This window comes from Callionymus lyra, chromosome 19, assembly GCF_982586985.1.
Source record: "Callionymus lyra chromosome 19, fCalLyr1.hap1.1, whole genome shotgun sequence".
NCBI lineage: Eukaryota > Metazoa > Chordata > Actinopteri > Syngnathiformes > Callionymidae > Callionymus > Callionymus lyra.
Genome location: NC_141836.1, coordinates 13,689,890 through 13,703,137, shown reverse-complemented (window position 1 = coordinate 13,703,137; position 13,248 = coordinate 13,689,890). Strand labels below are relative to the sequence as shown.

Sequence of the window (13,248 nt, the reverse complement as noted above, 5' to 3'; positions counted from 1 at the left end):
TTTTTTTGTGTCGGTGTGAGATATTTGACAAAATTGTTCATAGAATTGTAAATAATAACACATTTTATTTGTAAACGATTAGTGGAATTCTTTGGGGGAAAAAAATCAATATTTTGGTTCCACTTCAATGTTGCCGCGTCAGCGCCGGTGCCTCATGAGCAGGAGGTAGTTGTGACGAAGGGTCCTCAGTTCCGTCAGGCGACCGAGGAGGCAGCCGAACCGCTTGGGGCCTCCTCGTGCCTGGGCCCCGCAGCACACCCTCGACAACAGATCCAGGACCAGCTCCTGCAGCTTCTCCACGCGGCCCGGAGCCAGGAGGGCCAGCCGGTCTGCGAAGGAAGACATTCATGACTGTCTTGGATTCACATTTCTGGAACCATATGAGCGTTTTTTTTTTTTCTTCTGACCGGAGCAGAGCAAAGCGGTGGCGGTGAGAAGCGCGAACTCGGCTTCCGTCACCCTCAGCGCCCCCATGCTGTGGAAGAAGTTGACGACTGGGCTGAGAAGATCTTCGCCGTGTCCTGAGACGAACCTGAGCTCAGTTTTTAAATCTAAAAATATATTTTTTAACTCACCTGTGCTGCCGTGGAGGATTACTCTTGACTCATTCCTCAGCCAGGTGTGTGTAGACGGACTGAAAAGCTGCAACGCTGACACAAATACACAAATATATAAGACCCAAGTCGAGGGTTCAGTGAGGGCGTTCGCTCACCTGGACTTGGACCTGTGGGGTTGTTGGAGAACTGCTCGGCTGAGAGCAGAAAGATGATCTCCAGAGAAGAAACCGACAGTAGAGAGCTCTGGTCGGAATAATCCAGGAGATCAAATCCTGCGACGAAGCGAAAACACTTTCAATCCTGAATCTACAGGAGTCGCTGATCCTGGTCTCACCTGGAATGGTTCTGGAGAACTGCAGCAGATGAGGCGACACGGCCGCGGACGAACACTCGCCGTCCTCGCCGTACTGCCAGTCAAACAGCTGCTGAAGCATAGATGGAGAAGAGATGTTTTTGGATGTTCTTAACCCATGTTATCTCTGGGTCAAGGTGACCCGTAGGTCCGTGAAAAAAACGTTTGTTGTATCCCTTTTGTTGACTAAAGGTCAAGGCAACACAAGGGATATCAACATTTGTTTTTCGGGCCTTCGGGTCACCTTGACCCTGAGGTAAAAAGAGGGTTAAAAGGTGGATCAAATGAGCAATTCACCCTGGTGTAGCTGCTGTCCTCTGCTCTCCACTGACGGTGAGCCTCCACCATTCTCTCCATGATGAAGTGCTGCTCTCGAGATAAACTAGTCTGGATGAAGCAAATGATGAACACTTTTTCAACGAGTCTCACTTGATATTGCTTATCAACTTGGTCATCTTTTCAGAATCAGTTTACACGACTGGCAATAAACATGTAAAGACATCTGAGGCACCATAGTTTGCGTTGAGAGCTTCATGTTAGGGATGGGTTGATGAAGCTTCATGAAACAGTGTCATGTTGTTTAGATGTCAGTAGGTGGCACCATCAGTTTAAAAATGATGTGATGTTTCATTAGTGCACAGACCGCCATCTAGTGGCCTCTGAAAATAATGACACTGCTTCATGAAGCTTCATCAGTACTTCCTGTCTGAGCTAGCTTCACCGATGTACCTGCCCATGTAGTCTGCTGGTGGACGTGACCCTCCTGCTGGTGTCCTCCTCCTGCTGGCATCTGCTCTTGCCACCTTTTCGCAACCGTTTGGACTGACACTGGACCTCTGTGAGAAGACCTGAGAAGAGAAGATCAACGTCTGAACGAATGGGTGAGATCCGTTCGATCTGAATAGACCTTTGTGTAGCTAAGTCTTTTGTCAATTGTGGATTTGGATGGATGGATAGATGGATATACTTTATAATCCCTCTGGAGATGAACAGAAAATGAACAAAGTGCAAAAGTATAAAGAACATTGATCAAAAGGAAATAACTTAAAGAAAAAGGATACAAAGGAAAGGAAGGAAAGCAACTGAAGTCGGGAATGAATGGTGAGCTGAACTATAACTCGGACAACTCATTTTAAATGAAAATAAACTTTATTGTAGTTTTAGCAGGTCATGCTATTGTATCTGAATGTCAGTCTGTTACTCCAGAAATTAAACCGGTCCGTGGTACAAAAACTGTTGAGGACCCCTGAGCTATGACCCTGTTTGTCTTGACTATGTGTGTTGTGCAAGCGAGTTATGTAAACAACTGTAAACAACTGTGTTGATGAAGCTTCATGAAGAAACGTATTTCCTGAGTCCACTAGATGTCACTATTTCCTATAATCTATTGCTTTGAAAAGATATTTTGTCGAAACCTCGCATCATTTTTTAAGATGTCAGCACTATTGAGGATATTTCAAATGCTAAAAAAAAATGTGTAAAAATGAGTGTTTACCCAATAACGTTGGACTTAAGAAAAGGAAAAAAAAGCAGCAGATGGAGGTTTTTTTTTTATTTATTTTCAATGACGTCGTTAAACGTTTGTGGTCGTGTTCACCTACACTCTGCCAACATTCCCACGGCGCGACACTTCCTCAGCCGGCAGTCTTGGCACTTCCTCCTCATGTACATGTCCATCTCGCAGCCGCCCCCGCTCTTGCAGTGATACACGGCCTTCTTGGTCACGCTGCGTCGGAAGAATCCTGCCGAGAACGTGACTGAGATGAAGAGGAACGTCGTGGGGGTCGGGGGGGATAACATGGCGACGACCTTGAGTACCTTTACAGCCCTCACAGGTGAGCGCGTTGTAGTGATAACCTGAAGCTTTGTCTCCACAAACCACGCACAGCTCGTCCTGACCTCGGCCCCTTCCTCCGAAACCCATCCGGGACCTCCTCCCCAGGGGCGCCCCTTGCCCCCCGGAGAAGAGACCCCCGCAGTCCAGCCCGGGATCGCAGGGACTCCCCAGGTAGTCGGGGCTGTACTGGTACTGAGGGTAGCAGTGCTGCGAGTAGGAGGAGTTGGACGAGGAGGACGGGGAGCCGTAGATGGAGAAATTGGAAGTGTTGTACGGTTGTGGGCTGTACGGGAGGAGCTGGAGGTCAGGGTCCTGGAAAGGGTAGTTGAGCGGATCCGGCAACATGTCTGGGAAGAAAAAAAAAGAAAAGACTTTGGTCTGTTTTCGTCCGCGATGATCACTCGCTCATCACCGGTCTGTGATGTTAGTCCCTTCTGTTAATTCATCTTCTGGGCTTTTAAGAACCAACTGGGATTACGTCGTTTCCAACTTCTCTGAGAAAAAGGGATGCAGCTGAAAGTCTCCCTTTGACAGTGTTTTTTGAGATGTGACATTTGGAGTCCTGATGCAAAAACAACATGCGTGTCCTCTCGGTGGCCTTTGACCGCACATCTGGACCGCCGGAGACCCGGGGTCTGAGGAACACATCTAGATCACATGAGCGGACCAGTTCCCTGGTCTTTACACTGATGGTCCAGTGTGAGTTTAAAATAGTTTTGAAGCGACTTCCTATGGAATCTTCCAAGGAAACTGCAAAAAGTGTAATATCACCAGTAGAGGGCGCCAACTAATGTGTTGATTTAAGTGTGTCTTAAATGGATGTTGGACTCTATTGTACTTATCAGTGTCTGTTTGTACAAAACTCTCTTTTCATTGAATTATTTACATTAGAAAAAAGTGTTAAACCCCACCCACTGAAAACACTTTTTCTGGGGATGAAATCTTGTTTTCACTCTGCCGTGATTGGTCAAGCATTAAGGTTTGTCATCACGTGTTATCAATCCCGGAAGTCTTCACCTCCAAGGGACTCATTGTATAAACAAAGCAGGGCGGGATTACAGTTGGCTGAAGGAGGAAAGAATATTGCGTCATAATGGACTACGCTCTCGTAACCTCTCGTTCGCTGAGATTTCCGACGGGGGAGAACTTATAAAGTAATAAGTTCAAAACGCGAAAATGATGAGAGACTTACTGCATCTTGAAGAGGAAGACTTCAACATTTGAAACATGTGAGTTGGGAGTTTGATATTAGTTGCTATCAGGGTTCCAAACTCAACTTTCCAGGGGGGCCCCCATAGCGAGGACTTGGCCACAGTCTAAGGAGGATCTTCTAGAGGGGTTATCCTTTCCAGGGTGTTACAAATTCCGATTTTATATGATTTTGTGTGCGTGGGTGATGTCGATGTGAATTTTGGAATTATTTTTGTGTGTTTTTTTTCCCCATCTTGACTATATAATCAAAGAAATATGAATTAAAACACGGAGGGCCACAGATTATTATTTTACAGGCCTCAAAATAATACATAAAATACTAGATAAAAAGACCCCTGACTAAGAAGGTTTTTAATATATATATATATATATATATATATATATACGATGTTAAAACCAAATTATCTGGAAGTTTCTCACATGTCTTCATAAACATTATACAACTGGAGATCCTCCTCAATAGAGTGATAGAGCCTCATTGATTAAGTGAAGGAATCTTCTCTCTGGTGTCCAACAACAAGATACAATTTTTGGCTTTTTAGATGTGTTTAGAAAAACCTTAATTCTCGCAACACACTGTATAAAATATAGTTTCAATCTTACAAAGCGAACTGCTCTTTTTAAACCTCAAAATAAAATGGATTTTTTCCGATGATCTTGAACTCACCGTACAGAGGAAGCTGCTCCGTGGAGTCGTATCCATCCAAGGAGGAGAGGAAACCGTTGGCTGGGAAATTCATCTCTAGCTCGCTCCACTCTCTCATCTGGGGAGACGACGTGGATCTGGCTGGAAGAAGTGGATCTGTCCGAGAAGGAACAGGCTGTTAATTACTGAGCGGATTCACACAGATATGAAGCGTCTGGAAGACATTCCTAAACCCCCCCCGAGTGAATCCAGGCCCCTTATGACACTTTAACTCCAGAGGAAAAGTGGTAATAAGCAAGAGGAGGTCCTGACAGTCCCACATGGGGAGTGGGAACACCAGGGGTGGGAACAGATGGGACCCTGGTGGGATTCTTTTTTTTTGTCGGAAGAAACAATATTTTCACAAATAAAGCAACAGTATCGGCTCCTTGTATTGGTTCCATCCCTGACGGATGCACCTGAACCTCCTCGCCATCATCTGTGCTCTACACCGAGTCTCAGACGCCTGAGCTCTTCTTTAAAGAAGCTCCCGGAGGTGAGAACATGTAACAGTTTGTCTTCTGGCTCAGCTCTTTTTTTTTCCAGTCATATTTCCTTGTCAAGTTTAAAAACTGAAATTAATTGTTTTAATTCTAGATATACAGCTGGAGTCTGGTGGTTCAAGAGGAAGAAGGAGGTATGTTGTTTTACATTATAATGTTTATTTTTTATCATTATTACTATTTATTTGTTTCAATCTCATCCTGTCGATTACCACTATTACAATGATACTTTGTTTTGAGGCATTTACAGAGTAAAGTTGGACCCTTTTCAACAGTTTTACACTTATAATGATATACAACTTTTGATTTATTTACAATAATTATTTACAATTAAATACTTTTCCACCTAATTATTACCTGAAATCCAAGACTTTTCACTGTTGTCAAACAATATACGGTGAAAGAAAAATGTATACATGTGTTTAAGAGGAGCAGAGAGTTTCTGCCTCTTATTTATACTTTTCTAGATTATTTACTCCATGTCTCCAGACACCAATTCATTTAATCCTGACATTGTCATTTGAGGTTGTTGAGCTTTTTTTAAATAATATAAATATGTTAAAAATAAAGGGAAATTTTAGGCCATAAAACGAGGGCAAAATACAGTAGAGACTTTTTATTATTATTAGGCCAAAGAAACTACAGCTTGAATCCAATTTAGATTTTATAGATATGTAATAATCATGTAAGAGTTAAAACAAAATAAGCAAGTAAATATGGTGTAACAATGCAATTATTAATGCATTTCAATCAAAATAAATATTAATAGAAATTACAAAAAAATAACTAATAAATACCATTTTAAAAAGCAGCCTCGTCAATGACTGAAAGACATGTCTTGTGCAAAAGTGTTTTATTTAAAGCTCTTCAGTCGCCACAACTCTTGTTGATGGGGAGTATGTTTCTCCTCAAGTGTCTATTGGACAGCAGCAGGCAGATTCAAATATATCGGGGTCCCTCTACATCAACCTCCCCCTCTGGAGACAGAGGGGACCTCACTGACAGAGGAGTCAAAAGAGTTTGACCCCCAGCGTTCAGCAAGTCTCTTCTTCTGACAGTTTGTCACGCTGACGCAGGAAAAACACGTCCTCCTACGTGTGCACGGTTACTGGAACACCAGAGGAAGTCTTATTATTGGAGGACAAACGATGACGGACATTTTCCTCTTGTTTGTCTCATGAGTGAGGGACTCGTTTCTGTTCTTTGGAGGGACATAAAGAGGACAGGTGGGACTGGAGAAGCCATGTTTAGTAGTGATGGTTCTAAAAAGCTTCATGAAGCAGTGTCATGTGGTTTAGAGGTCAGTAGGTGGCGCCATCAGTTTAGTGATGTTTCATTACAGTTAAAAACAAAGAAAAATAGTGCAGAGACCGCCATCTAGTGGACTCTGAATATAACGCAGTGCTTCATGAAGCTTCATCAGAACGTCACTAAAATGTAGGTGTTGTTGTTCTGGCGTTGAAAATTTGTGAAGGTTTATTCACTAACCCAGTGGTCCCCAACCCCTGGTCCGAGGACCGGTGCTGGGTCCGTGAGGCATTGATTACCGGGCCACACAGAAAGAAAAATAATTTATAGAATTTCTGTTTTATTATGTATTACTTTTTGAAAAGTGTTTTGTTTTAAAGAAAAATGGACTGATCCGAAGCTTATAATCCATTGGTTTGTGTCTTCTTAATTAGACTATTTGAACATTTTATTTTCCTGTCTAAACAAGAAGGAGCTAGTTTGCCTACAGTTAAAACAAAACTCTGCATCGAGAATTCTGAGCCGCTCTAGTAGAAGAACTCACATTTCCCCGATCCTTAAAACTCTTCATTGGCTGCCAGTTTCTTTCATGATCAATTTTTAAATTCTGGCTCTTACTTTCAGATCTATTCATGGTCAGTCTCCTCCTTACATCACTGATCTGTTTTGTGACCCTGGTCTGAGAAAAGGCGCTTTAATAACAATAATTACTTACTTACTATTGTAACTCTTGACATGTCAAGATGCTAGTTTTGAGTCAAGTTTATTTAATAAGTAAGCATGTAAACTAGTGTAAAAATGTGTTACTATGAAGGTCATTCCATGACTATAATGCCCACATTAAACCTCTCTGTGATACCAACGACCAGGCGGCGCAGGGGGCGCACCAGCCCAGATCTCCCTTAGAAGTCAGAATCAAAGCAAAGAAGACAAAACTGTAAAGTTCTGTAGCGTGTTTTTGTTTGTCGTTGACAGCTTCATTTCCAAAAAAACAGAGAGTGTCGTCTTCTGACCTCTGGAAGCAGCAAGACAAGAGTGATGGAGAGAAGCTCCAACAGGCGTCACCATGGATCATCTGGAGGAGACGCCGAGGTCAGGTTCTGGCCTCCTGGGAGGGTTGGGATAGAACGAAAAGAAGGGGGACAAACGTTGGCCTTAACCGACAACTTTTTTTTTTTTCTTTTCTCCCAATCTCGTTTTTATCACGCAGCTCAGCGGCAGCAGGGAAAACAAACCCACTCATTAGTCCTGAGATAAACGCTGCACGTCATCAATCTTCTGCTTTGTTTTTCATCAGAACCCTGCAGCTCGATAAGCCACTGTTTGACGAGCCGAGCGGGAAACCCACGCTCGCAACAACCTCCGAGATCTGTGAGTAAAGTCCACAAAAGTGTGCGTTTTGTTTGTCCGTCGTCGTAACGGCACAAGGAAACACTCGACCTGAGCTCATTCATGCACTTTTTTCAATTCAATTTTTTGATCTGAATTGAAATTTTTTTATTGATAAACTGTCGCTGTCAAAGGTAGAGGAGAAGGAAATCAAAAGTCACATCTCTCTTCAGTCCAAAGAAGGCCAGAGGAGACGAAATTAAACTAATCTAATATATATATAAATATCTTTTAACGTATTTTTTCATACTTTTTTAACACATTTTGTGAACAATAGCAGCATCTTAGACAATCTTAGAAATGGCACGCTATGACAAGTACATAAGGAATTGATGGATATAAAGAATTGATCATAAAAAGAAGGGGTGGAATCACTCACTTGACGGACGGTGTCGTCCTGTCGTCCCGTCTTCTCACTTTGAACTGAGGGCAGCTCGTGTGACACACACAGAGTAAACAGCAGCTCTTGTCATGTCCCTGAACAAAGATCTGAGTTTTTCCAAACCCCGGTCAGTGAGTTGAGTCCCTACGACTGGCTTTACGGCTCTTTTTTTTTTTTTTTTTTTTAGTTGTTTCTAAATGAGGTTTTGAACTCCAGTGGTCTCATTAACGGCGTGTTTGTGTGCGTGATGGATGGAACGCTTCCTATCACCGACTCCTAAAATCCTTTTCATAACAATCTCGCTGCCACCGTTTCTCAACTCCTCCGTAAAAAAAAAAACTTGGCTCGTCTTGGGTGGCCTCGCTCGCGGTGAAGCAACGCGTGTGTGCAGGGAGTCAACTGTTAATGAAGGAAAAACAACACTCGGCGGGGTCAAAGGTCAGCGTCAGGGTCTCGGCCACGGCCGGACTGCAAACAGAATGCGGGGTGAGGCGGGTGAGCTGGAAGGGGGAGGGGGGGGCGGCTCCAGTGCTGGAGAGAAATTAAGTTATTAATAGAAGTGGACAAGTTTGTGTGATGAATATGTGACTTAAAGTGAATTTAATTTCACTCATTTTCTTCTCGCCCTCGTGTCAACAAAGGGTTGGGATTATTTTCAGAGTAATCTGTCTTTTTTTAGAGTTATAGACAAAAATGTTTGTTCATTTTAATGTAGCGACTGGAGCTCAGTTGTCTTCGTCCAAAAAAAGAAACTTAAAACCATCCAAATACCTCCATACTGCTCGTCTGTTACGTCTTGTATTGAAGCCTCGGAATTGAATTGCTACATTAAAATGAACAAACATTTTTGTCTCTAACTCTAAAAAGGAAAAGATTACTCTGAAAATAATCCCAACCCTTAGTCGACATGCAAGTAGAAAATGAGGGGAATTTTAAATAATGGAGGCTGTTTGTTGTTGATTCTCTTACCATTATTTTAAGCAACTTTAAGAAAATAACCACGAGTTTAACTTTAGTGTGTTTCATTACAAAAAACGCGAAACTATGTGAATAACCGCTATAAAAACTTTGGGTCAAGATTGCTTTGGAGTTCATAGCGCCCCCTAGAGTGTGTTTTGGACCAGAGAAAGTCCTGCATCAGTGACGAAAAACAAAAAGTAGGTTTACATTTCTTTACTGACGATCACTTTAACCATATTTTTACACAGTTCATTTTTTGATAAACAGCAAGTGGATAAGACATATTTTACTAATGCACGAAAAATAATTCCCTTAAGAACATAAAACTGATGATTGACTTCAAAATGTGAAAAAGCAGCAAGTGGAATTTAAAAAAACAAAACAACTAAAGTTCAAGTATCGGCGACGATTAAAGTACCCGATATACACTGGATTTTTAAAAAAAACCTACAATAAAACATCACTTTAAAACAATATTTACACAATTTAGAATAAAAAGTGAGGTTTGACCGTGACCTAAAATAAGAAGTAAAAACGTCATCCTGTGCTTTGTAGTCGTCCAGTTCTAACTCGCGATCAGCCGTGTCCTTTCTTCGTCGCTGCCCTCTTGTGAATTTTTGCGGTATGACAGGAACTGAATGGAGATCTGGAATTAAAGTGTTAAGGAAACAACGAGGAAAGCTTTCATAAGAACATGATATTAGACGGTAACGGGGGGGGGGTTGTTAAAAGGATACGATGAGATCCAGCGTGAGTGTTCCGAGGCTGCCGATGAGCCAGGGCAGGTGGTGGAGCATGTAGCTTCTCTCCCCGAAAAGATCGTCCGGGTTTTTGATCAAGACGCTCATGCCGTACGTCGTGTTTCCCAGGATGATCAGAGCAAAGAGGAAGTAGGAGACGCCCTCTGTTGACTTCCTTTTGAACTGCAGGGAGAAGAAAAAAAAACGTGTTTTTACACTAGAAACTTGACCACGAAGTAAGTGATATTCACACGAAGATTTCACAGATTGTTGTCGCTCACATTGGTGTACATCTGCGGGAGTCTGGACGACAGGTAGAGCACGGAGGAGATGGAGCCGATGGAGAAGCCGACGATCTCTTTAGGGGTGAAAGGCTGAGGTGTCGAAGAACGAGAGTTAGAAGATGGCGACCCGGGGGTCAGGTGGTCGAACTTACCTTGATGTTGGAGGTCGTCAGCAGAGCTCGCCCTCTGAACGCAGACGAGTGAACTTCTTGCCCCGGCCAGGTGAGGGATCCGGTCACCAACCCCAGGACGCAGACCACCCCCACCGCGTTTAAAGCCACCGTGCCTGTCGGGGGGACGAGAAGACAGTGGCCGGTCAATAACGGCCCACTTCGACACAGACCTAAGGAGATAAGGCGAATATTGAGCCCAGTGGACTCACTGCGGTGTCTCTGGTTCCTCAGTTTGTAGTAGAAGTACATGGCGAGCATCAGCAGGTCGGCCAAGACGTAGTAGACAGCGGTGTACGTCTGGATTAGAAAGTTATTGATTCATTCTGATTAATTTGGGGGGGGGAGGTGGGAAAATACCTGCAGAGGAAGCTGATCCGCCAGAGAGGAGCCAATCAGGTTGCAGCTGTCGCCTCCGAGCCACAGCAAGAGAAACCAGATGGAGAGAGCGCTGTCCATGTTCCCCGTTCGGCACGAGCTGTAGTATTGACTGACGGAGAAATTGCCATCTTATTTATCATCCATCTTTACAATAGTGTGACGTCATTCGCCCCAAGATACTCACGGTAGGGACGACACCATGAAGCACAGGATGGAGAACAAGCCCAGGTAGACGCTCGCCATGTCTCTGGCGTCCTCGGCACATTCTCCCAGACCGTTCCAGACCCACTGCGAGCCGTTCGGACACAGCGTGGTGAAGTTGCCATCGGTGTTCCCTCCGAATAAATGCTAGGGGGTAAAGAAATTGTACTTAAATAATGACTAACTATTTGATCAAATATTAACGGAGGTCCTCAAAGTGTACAACTTAAGATAGAGGAGACTTAAATAAAGTCACATGACGAGTTAGTGTCAACATATATTTAAAAACGACCATGGTAAGTGATTGTTTTTATAATTTTTCACTACTTTTTACCACTCACACATGATTTTGATCATATTTTCAACAGTGTTCCACATCATCTTTCTAATCGTAATTTTATAAATCTAGGTTCATGAACATTGTTACTTAATTATCATTATTAGTGGTAATAGTAATATTTTTATTATTAATGTTTCCTTAATCTATTTGTACATTTAATTTAATAAATTCTCCAAATTAAAACATTAATAAGCAACCAACAGATTTTTACTGACCTTTCTATAACCTTTTAATAACATTTCACAATATATCTGAGTTGTTTTTTTTGCAAAACAAGTAAGTATTTTTTGTAAAAAGTCATATTTAAAGAGGAAATGATGATTTAAAACGTGGGTTTCCTTTTTACTTGTAAAAAACCTTGTGGTTTTGGAAACCTAAGCATTGAGCTGCTGATATTATTACTGAAATGTTAGATATATCGACAGAAAATAGTATTTACTAAAAGGCATATACAGTAGGTTACGCATTATTAGACTCGGAAGCAAATGAGTGAACAAAACTAAATCCCGTTGTTCACCACATACCAAAATTAATCCACTTATTAACAGGGAAACATACACGGTTTTATACTATAAACTGTATATTGTGTCGTCATTTATCAATTATTAATAACATGGTAACACGGTAAGTAGATGCATTAAAGCGACATATAGGAAATAAGGACTTTACGTTCAACGTAAGATGAAAAAAAAACTTTTTTTTTCGTTTTAAAATTTTTAACACAGTATTACTGAAAACTACTAAACACGACGGATTGTAAAAATCGATTTTTTTTTTTACCTGTAGCGATGACATGTCGCTGGACTCCCAGGGAACAACACTGAGCGGAAAACACGGAAGCTAACGATAAACAACCTCTCCCTTCTGCGCGGTGATTGGCTCTTATCGGAGGTCACGTGGCTGTCTGGTCATGTGACGAGCCCAGTTCCTGCGGTGAAACCTAAAAAAAAACATGTATTTTTAAAAATAAAAAAGCAATGTCATTTATTAGTAACATGTTTTAATGTTAATGTAACGGGTTGAAATGTATTTTTATTTTTTTTAAATAATTACAAAAAAAATGTTTTCAAGTGTCCCTGTTTTACTAAGTGAAAGGGAAAGTTTGTACAGAAACCGGTGAGCGATTAATTATCGCCAATCTAACCGTGATTGAGATCGATAATGTGCTCAGTTCATCATCGGAGACGTTTGACACCTTAACACCGTCAATACAATGCATCATTCTGCAGAACAAACCAGAGTTAACTTTAAATAAAGTTGAATTATTTACCGGTCAGTGAACGCGTCTCAGGTCCACACTATAGCATTAAAGCAGACACTTCACACGCTCGCCTCACATTTCAACCTTCGTGAGCAACTATCACTTCCCTCTCGGTGACGAACGTTACTTCGGAGGCCTCGGTGGATTCCGGCAAGCCTCGCATTTTTGTGTGCAGCCGTGAAGTAAGACACGTGCAGTTGCGCAAGAGCTGCTGCGTCATGCAGTTTCAAACTCCAAGTGCTTAATGGATACATTTATAAACGTTCAAAAAAAGTATTAAAACCCACTTATATTAAATGTATAATAAAGTGACAAGCCTGCTTTTAAATGAACATAAACGGTGGCGTTTGTTGCATTTCTGTGACTATTTTTAACCAAAAAAAAGGTGAAATCATAAATATTTGTGTAACAATTATTGTTAATGTTTTCAAATATTGATAAAGTCAGATTTGAAGCTTAAATCTAGTTCATTTGAGTTGCCCACTCCTTTTAACTCAAAAGTCAGAGGTTCAATTCCAATACTTACAGCTTTTTTTAATAGGAAAAGTAGACAAAATACATGGATGTTCAATGAGGTCTCTGCCCCAGTTGGACTAAAATAAGACAAAGCACTCACACCTACCCCTGGAGGAGAATCCAAAGTCCAAATTAAGTGGGAAAAAAAGATAAAAAGATGATTTCCTTCCTGTAGTACGGGAGTCAGCTGACCAGTCGCTCAAGACTGTCCACTCAGCGGATCGAGCTGA

General features: G+C 41.9%; 2 protein-coding genes across 4 annotated transcripts; both read right to left on the bottom strand.

Annotated features, from left to right (window-relative positions):
• Nucleotides 1–45: 45 nt before the first annotated feature.
• nr1h5 (nuclear receptor subfamily 1, group H, member 5) lies at nt 46–8,306 on the bottom strand. Of its 2 annotated transcripts, none has more exons than XM_087781261.1 (12): nt 8,163–8,306; nt 7,408–7,502; nt 4,626–4,760; nt 2,728–3,093; nt 2,511–2,651; nt 1,639–1,757; nt 1,207–1,296; nt 892–982; nt 713–829; nt 576–650; nt 408–521; nt 46–329 (listed from the first exon to the last, which is right to left on the bottom strand). In XM_087781261.1, exons 2-12 carry the CDS (start codon nt 7,460–7,462, stop codon nt 139–141), a joined length of 1,494 nt encoding a protein of 497 aa, XP_087637387.1. In that variant the 5' UTR covers nt 7,463–7,502; nt 8,163–8,306; the 3' UTR covers nt 46–138. The 2 variants fall into 2 exon arrangements, with proteins under 2 accessions (XP_087637387.1, XP_087637388.1); XM_087781262.1 differs by having other exon boundaries at nt 892–979.
• Nucleotides 8,307–9,538: 1,232 nt separating this feature from the next.
• slc66a1 (solute carrier family 66 member 1) lies at nt 9,539–13,210 on the bottom strand. Of its 2 annotated transcripts, none has more exons than XM_087782487.1 (9): nt 13,125–13,210; nt 12,022–12,181; nt 10,885–11,048; nt 10,680–10,809; nt 10,532–10,619; nt 10,302–10,435; nt 10,147–10,239; nt 9,863–10,048; nt 9,539–9,771 (listed from the first exon to the last, which is right to left on the bottom strand). In XM_087782487.1, the coding sequence occupies exons 2-9, from the start codon at nt 12,034–12,036 to the stop codon at nt 9,691–9,693; spliced, it is 891 nt and encodes a 296-aa protein (XP_087638613.1). In that variant the 5' UTR covers nt 12,037–12,181; nt 13,125–13,210; the 3' UTR covers nt 9,539–9,690. The 2 variants fall into 2 exon arrangements, with proteins under 2 accessions (XP_087638613.1, XP_087638612.1); XM_087782486.1 differs by lacking the exon at nt 13,125–13,210 and adding an exon at nt 12,512–12,601.
• Nucleotides 13,211–13,248: the final 38 nt, after the last annotated feature.

Coding starts and splice junctions, on each gene's coding strand:
- nr1h5 (XM_087781261.1), bottom strand. CDS start 7,462: ATGGTGACGCCTGTTGGAGCTTCTCTCCATCACTCTTGTCTTGCTGCT. Junction 1,758..2,510: donor CGTGGGAATGTTGGCAGAGT/GTAGGTGAACAC, acceptor TTCTCTTCTCAG/GTCTTCTCACAGAGGTCCAG. Junction 983..1,206: donor AGGACAGCAGCTACACCAGG/GTGAATTGCTCA, acceptor TCTATGCTTCAG/CAGCTGTTTGACTGGCAGTA.
- slc66a1 (XM_087782487.1), bottom strand. Junction 10,049..10,146: donor TCCCGCAGATGTACACCAAT/GTGAGCGACAAC, acceptor TTCTCCCTGCAG/TTCAAAAGGAAGTCAACAGA. Junction 9,772..9,862: donor CACTCACGCTGGATCTCATC/GTATCCTTTTAA, acceptor CTTTAATTCCAG/ATCTCCATTCAGTTCCTGTC.